Source organism: Euprymna scolopes, chromosome 5 (assembly GCF_053919585.1).
Source record: "Euprymna scolopes isolate OS-2025 chromosome 5, ASM5391958v1, whole genome shotgun sequence".
In the NCBI taxonomy this organism is placed as follows: Eukaryota; Metazoa; Mollusca; class Cephalopoda; order Sepiida; family Sepiolidae; genus Euprymna; species Euprymna scolopes.
The window spans coordinates 67354925-67361906 of NC_136486.1; the positions used below are offsets into that span (position 1 = coordinate 67354925).

The 6982-nt window shown below is 35.7% G+C and overlaps 1 protein-coding gene across 1 annotated transcript; it reads left to right on the forward strand.

Annotated features, from left to right (window-relative positions):
* Positions 1-3065: 3065 nt before the first annotated feature.
* Positions 3066-3647, forward strand: LOC145276586 (uncharacterized). Its single transcript, XM_080127782.1, has one exon. It carries the CDS (start codon positions 3066-3068, stop codon positions 3645-3647), a length of 582 nt encoding a protein of 193 aa, XP_079983908.1.
* Positions 3648-6982: the final 3335 nt, after the last annotated feature.

Here is a 6982-nt window from a genome sequence, read left to right on the forward strand (position 1 = left end):
ATTTTGTTTTCAGCCAGATAATATAACTGCTAAAGGGCTGGAGTTGCAAAAAATGAGAAACTTTCCAGGCCTAAGTAAACTTAAAGTGCTCTTCACTACATGCATAAATATATATTTATACGTTAAAATCAGTTTAGTTTTAAACCTTATTCATCTGACTATAGCCCAGACTCTCTTTTGCAAAACTAGAATGAAAAATGCGTCTTTGAAACAACATAGGAACTATCGTAATTTAATTGAAAAGTCATAGTTGGTTTATCACTTTTTTGTAAATCGTGCAATCATGTGAGATTTAAGCAAATATACCTGAAAAATCAATTATGATTATAAAATATAACTATATTCACAAATTATTGAATTACAGTTTAAATAATAATTGAAGAACACAATTTAATACGCCGTTCAGTAAAATTTGTATGCATTTTGTCTATAAAATTAGATAATTGCTGATAATAATTGTAAATTTATAAGAGACCAGCAGCACCTGTCTCCCGGCGGTGCCGGCATTAAGTATGACACAAAATCAGTACAGATTTGGTAAGGGATATCTGAAAAAAAATTAAGTTAACCTTAGAAAATAGCTGGCACTGGCGTCCCCCCCCCAAAAATAGAACCATCCAGGTTCCGTTGTAGTGCATCGAATGCCCAGAGAAACGAAAAAAAATTAACTGTCATAGCAAGCACCGGTAGTTACTTGCGATCATTGCTGTTTTTGGTCGATTACTTGCGTGTACTGGTGTTTACTGGTAGGCACTGGCTGCCTTTGCGATATATAATCATGGACGGCAATGCCGATTATTTCTGTTTTTAGGCAGTTTTGAGTTCACTAGCTGAATTATAATTGTCGATGTCAGTCCAAAGTTATTACTCTTAAGCATCGTCAGTATCCATTTGACTGTTTCGAAATGAAATTTGTACCAAAAATAATGAAAACTTGCAGTCATTTGCGTTTAGAGACGGTTACTTGCGTTTACTGGCGGACAATAGATACCTCTGTTGCCATCAACCATTGTGAGTCACTGTCTATCATGACCAATGTCGGGTCTCATCGGACTTGCGAACAGTGGCGGGAATTATGTGTCAGTGCTATCTTGCAGCGATTTTACGCAGCTATTTTAAGTGTGAAGTTAAAGTGAAATTTAATTCAGCACTGTGTTTGTGTGTATTAAAATTGAATATGGGCATGATTACAAAATCAAAAAATTGAAACAGAAATTGCAATTATTTTTCAATCCTTTTGCCATCTTTGAATTTCGAAGCTGGCATAAAAAATTGGAAAAATAATTGCAATTTACATACCAATTTTCGGATGTTGTAATCATGCTCATAGGCATTTATTTTCTCTTCAAGTTGATAAGTGCTATTTCTTCTAATGAGTTAAAAGATGATTAAATTTAAAAATTTACATAATAATAGCACAAATGATTTTTGCTACATAATATGCGCTGTCAAGTCTCGTGCATGCCAATGTACTTACAGAAATAAACGGCAAAATGCACAACATCTTTAAATGTTGAATATAGATTTTGTCATATATATATATACATATATATATATATATATATATATATATATATATATATATATATATAGAGAGAGAGAGAGAGAGAGAGAGAGAGAGAGAGAGAGAGAGAGAGAGATGACAAAATCCACTATCCCGATTCATGCCCTCTGGTTCATCTTTCCAGAAAACAGTGTAATTCAACTTCACTTCAATAATTTGGTTCTCGCCTTATAGACGTGTTTCAAACAGAGCTGATATATCTATGTTTAATCTGTGTAGCTCGTCCATAACCAATTCAGTTCGTCGATCTTGACGTGCATTTTTTCCAGATAAGAAGAGTACTGACGTTTTAACAACTTATGGTCAGTTTCATCTTATTTCCTGTATTTTTTCTATTGTTCCAAATGTAGTGAATCCCAGTAAGCTAACCATCTTGGATCCGATAGGCAATATTTTGTGCACCTTTTCTAGCACCCTCCCATACAATAGGTGAGCAGTGTCTTTAAATAGGGCTGCTCAGTCACAACAATCTCCGCCGTAAAGTGCCCCATATCGGAATTAATCAGAACACCATGGCGTTAAGAAAAGATTATTTCCGCCTATGTCTTAAATTATGACTGTGTTCTCCCCGTAGATTAAGTCTGCATATATCGCCATGCCTTCCTCGCCATAGGACTTCGAATAGAGGTTACATAAGAATGATTTAGGATCATTGGGATATCTGTACTTCGACAGAGTTAAGTGGCAGCAGCTGGTATGACTCCAATACCACGAATTAAATCTTCACAAATATGATTCAATGACAAGTTAAATAGCAAAATGATTGCTGGATCGCAACGTTTAGTTCAGAGGTCCTCCTCTTCTAGATGGATGTCAGAACAGTGCGCCCAGGCCCCATCACTCCCAGTTGTATAAATGCGTCTCTGAACACCAATCAGAAAAATTCCACGCACTGGTGCATACTCAAAAAGCAGCGGTAGTTTTAATTCAGAGGAACCTTCTCCTAGATGACCTATCTTGCCGGAGTAACGAACACCAGCTGTCCTGGGCTACTGTTTTTTTATGGCACTAGTGACTCGTCTGATATGCCCCCTCCTCTAATAGAACAATTCTGCCGGGATTAGTCATACGAGAAGGTTAGGCGTGGACTAGATTGTCAGAGACTATAGATTTGAATATTACTTGAGCGTATTTTAGAGGCGAGAATGAGCATGCCCCTTCTTCCACCTCAGCAATGTGACAACCATTTGAACACAAAGGCGGTTCTACAGAAAGAGCTAAGGAGAATGAAGAATGTGTGATGAACCAGTGTATATGCATAGGTTGAATCTGCTTGCGACCGGAAAGACACCAAAACCCTTTAGAGTCCTCTTAATAGTTTTTTTCGCCTAAAGACTTCCCCTTTTGTACCTTTACTATTCAAAGATAGAACAACTATCATCGAAGATCCAGACAAAATCAGAGAGCGATGGATTAAAAACTTTGCTTATTTGTGTTTCACCCATCAACTGTTGATGAAAATATCATTGACGGTCGGCCTTAGCTTGACATTCTTCATCACATGGATAAGTTACCTACCTCACTTAATGAGATTGTATCTGCTATGAAGAAGATAAATGTTGGGAATGCACCAGTCTGTATTCTCATTGAGTTGCTTCAACATGGAGGTATGCATGTAGTCAATCCCTTACAACTACTGAACAAAGAGAATTGGTTGGGTTCACCAGTACCACATGATTGGATAAATGGCTTATTAGCGGCTCTCCTCAAGGGAAAAGGAACAAAATCTGACTGCGATCACCAGCGTGGGAAAACGGTTCTTGAATCGGCAAGAAAGGTGCTGGCGAGAGTCTTGCATGATAGGCTCATCGAAAACATTTGTCCGTTAATTATGCCTGAGGCGCAATGTGGTTTCAATGAGGGGAGGGACACCGTGGATATGATATTTACTGCAAGTCAGCTGCAGGAAAAGTTTATTGAACAACAGATGCCACCTTATCAAGTATTCGTAGACCTCACAAAGGAGTTCGATATGGTAAACAGACAGAGCTTGTGGGTAATTCCTGGAAAGATTGGATGTGCTCCTACTTTTGTCAAGATGTCTCAAGAACTCCACAGAAATATGAAGGTTCGTGTTGCATAAATGGGCAGTTGTCTGGGTAGTTTGCCGTGGGCAACGTGAGAAAAGGGGTATACTAGCTCCAACTCTAATCACAATTGAATCCGCAGTGCTTTTTGCATAAGCATTTAAGGATTGCGATAAATGTGTCTTCATCATCTTTTGGACTACTGGCAAATTGTTTGATCTAAGAAGATTTGATGCCAAGTCACAAACATTTGGAGGTTTAGTAAGGGAACTACTCTATGATGATGATGCTAATTTTGTATCTCATTCTTAGCGTGATATGCAAAATATAGTTAATTGTTATTCAGCAGCAGGTGGCGCCATTGACTCACCTATTGGCATTAAAAAGATGAAAGTAATGTTCACCCCTCAACTGATTCTCCATACATTGAAAGCAAGCTGGATGTTGTAGTGTATTTAAGTAGCACATTCTCCAGAGATGACTCTCTGGATGCGGAGATAGGGATTCGCATCCATAAGGCCCGTACGGCATTTTGGATACTAGAAAAGCGGTTGTGGTGTGATCGTGGCATCTCCGTTAAAACCAAGATCACTGTTTACTCACCATTTGCACTTTATTCACCTGAATGTTGGACAACACAAAGTTCTCACTTGAAGCAACGTGAGAGATTTCATCAAAAATGCCCCAGACGAGTACAAAATATGAAATGGCAGTCACAGACACTTGACACGGATAATCTCGGAAAGGATGAGTGGTTGAACATCGAATCAATGGTGATGAGGAACCGATTGCGCTGCGTAGGTCATGTTGTTCGAATGGAGGATATGACGCTGCCAAAGTAGTTGTTTTACGGCGAGCTTAAGACTAGGAAATATCTTTAACATTGACTAAAGAAGCGCTTTAGGGATTGCCTAATAGACGATCATAAATCTTCCAACGTTCTATTCAGAACTGGGAGATCTAGGCAAAAAGCAAATCAGAATAGAAGAGGCCAGTTAGAGGGGAATCAATAATTTTTGAGGGGGAAAGAATCGATCAAGCTGAATTCGAAACTCCTCAGAAAGGCAATGTGTCGGTTTTGCCCATTGAATTTAACAGTTGATTATATGAGGCTTGTAATCGCGTGCTCTTCCCCAAAGCGGCTTACATTAACCACAAAAAACACATGCCATGAGCAGAGTGAACAAAAATAAATAAATAAATAAAAATAATAAATAAAAAAAATAAACAACGGAGCCAGAAGTGAAACAATCTCAACACACGACTTTTTTTGTCATATGTGTAGCAGACTGTGCAAGTCAAATGCTTTCGTGAAAAACAATGTTCACATCCACAAACTCGGTTTGTGTGTGTCTGACGATTAACCTACAAAACATGATGTGGTTGGTGGTGAGCATTGGGATGGTTAATATCGTTAAATACGAAGCAATTGCCACATATATATATGTATATTTACATACATATATATATTTGCATACTTTGTTGTATACGTATGAGCGTGCGTACAAAAAATATCGATACCACTTAAAACACTAAAGATCTAGGTTTCATTCGCGCATAGAATAATGCAATATATTTAAGCGTATTTGACGTCTTCGCAAAGACGGGCGATCCCACTGTTTGTAATCACACACCTTTGCGATCTTCGTTACCTTAGTTCGCGAATTCGGAATAAACTAATGCTTTAAACTGTATATGCCCAAATCAGGTTTTCATGACGAATTTTATTTTTGCCGATTTTTTTTTACCAAATTAAACGTATATTTTCTCATTTATCTATATTCGTATCGTATATTACTATGTTGTCATTTAACTAATTCATCTGTGTTATTGTGAATCTCTATGTTTTGTATAACCCTTATGTGCAGTTTTATCATAAACAACCCTGCTTGATCGGATTATATTTCGTCATTTTATATTCATTATTTCCTTTTATTATAGCCTTGACCGACCTTTTTTGCATTTGCCTATGTGTTAGTTATATTATGATCTCTATAATCGGTATTGTTGTTTATTATTATTTGAAATGTTTAATGTGTATTTCTTCATAGTTTTTGTAACGGTATCTGTGCAGCAGTAACTTACATCATTATTATTTTAATTATGATTTATTTGAAACTGCTTATGCATTAGTTCCAAGCTATCAACGCCATTGTAATTATTTCGATATTGTATGGATGATAGATTGGAATATCACGCCAAATGCTGTTTCTTTGGGTAATTTTATTCCAAGATGAACTTTCACCTCGGTAATGCTGTGAATGTTTAACACTATATTTTGAGACGTTCAGATGTGTTTCTATATATCCGAGATGCGTCGAACGCTAACTGCAAGTTCTTATTCAAAAATCTTAAATTGACGAACGTTGATATAATGAATATATACATGCTAATTTTCTTCACTTTACAGTGGCATATTTTTTACTTTTAAGAACAGATAGCATAGTTATTCATATATTAATCTTCCTTTTCATTACATTGAGTGAATAGTATAGCTTTATGCAATAGAAGATGTTTAATTCTGAATAAATTGTAAAAACATTGAGCGGTAAGAAGTTTCCATGTTGAAAATTCTAGAACAATTTTAGGATTTTTAAACAAAAAAGTATGTTCAAAGTGTGTAATATTACTACATCTTCAAATACATTAATTAACATTCAGTTATTGGAAGCGCATTGGATTTTTTCAGTTTATCTGTTACTTCAAATGATATCAACTAAGAACGACAGATAGCATGCTTATAATTGACCACTTTACATATAATATGACCGCATCTATTGTAACGCAATAAAATGAATGTTACATTAGAAACTAATTTAAGCTTCTTAATAATAATAATAATAATAATAATAATAATACTATATATATATATATATATATATATATATATATATATATGCAGATTTTTGTGGGGGTCACAAACAATGAGGTTTTTAATTTTTATTTTTCATGAGTTCATTTTTTAAATCATTCAAGTAATTTAACGCGTTTCGGACATTCTCATGTTTTGTAAAGCATCCTCTCAAAAAAGTTTGTAAAATATTTTAAATATTAAAATTGTAAAACATTCAAAATATAGAATAGCGTTTTTCGCTGACGATTTTGATGACAGGAAAAATTCTGAAGTAGTGGGGACATTCCTCGGTGTTTCTAAATGTTTTAATGTGTGTGTTTACTTTCCTATCTTTGTTTTTTAGCGGCAGCACATTGTAACTGAATGTTGTTGTTCATTGCTTTTCATCTTTTCTTTACTTTTCTATTTTTTTTATTAAATTTCTTCTTACTTTTGTGGAGGTGTGGGGTGCATTGGTGCTTGGACATATTACTGTGTATGCGTGCATGTTTTCGTTTATGAGGGACGGCGTGTGTGTTTTCCTTGTATTGGCTTGGA

Excerpts from the sequence above, each read along its gene's own strand:
- LOC145276586 (XM_080127782.1), top strand. The coding sequence starts at position 3,066 with ATGGATAAGTTACCTACCTCACTTAATGAGATTGTATCTGCTATGAAG.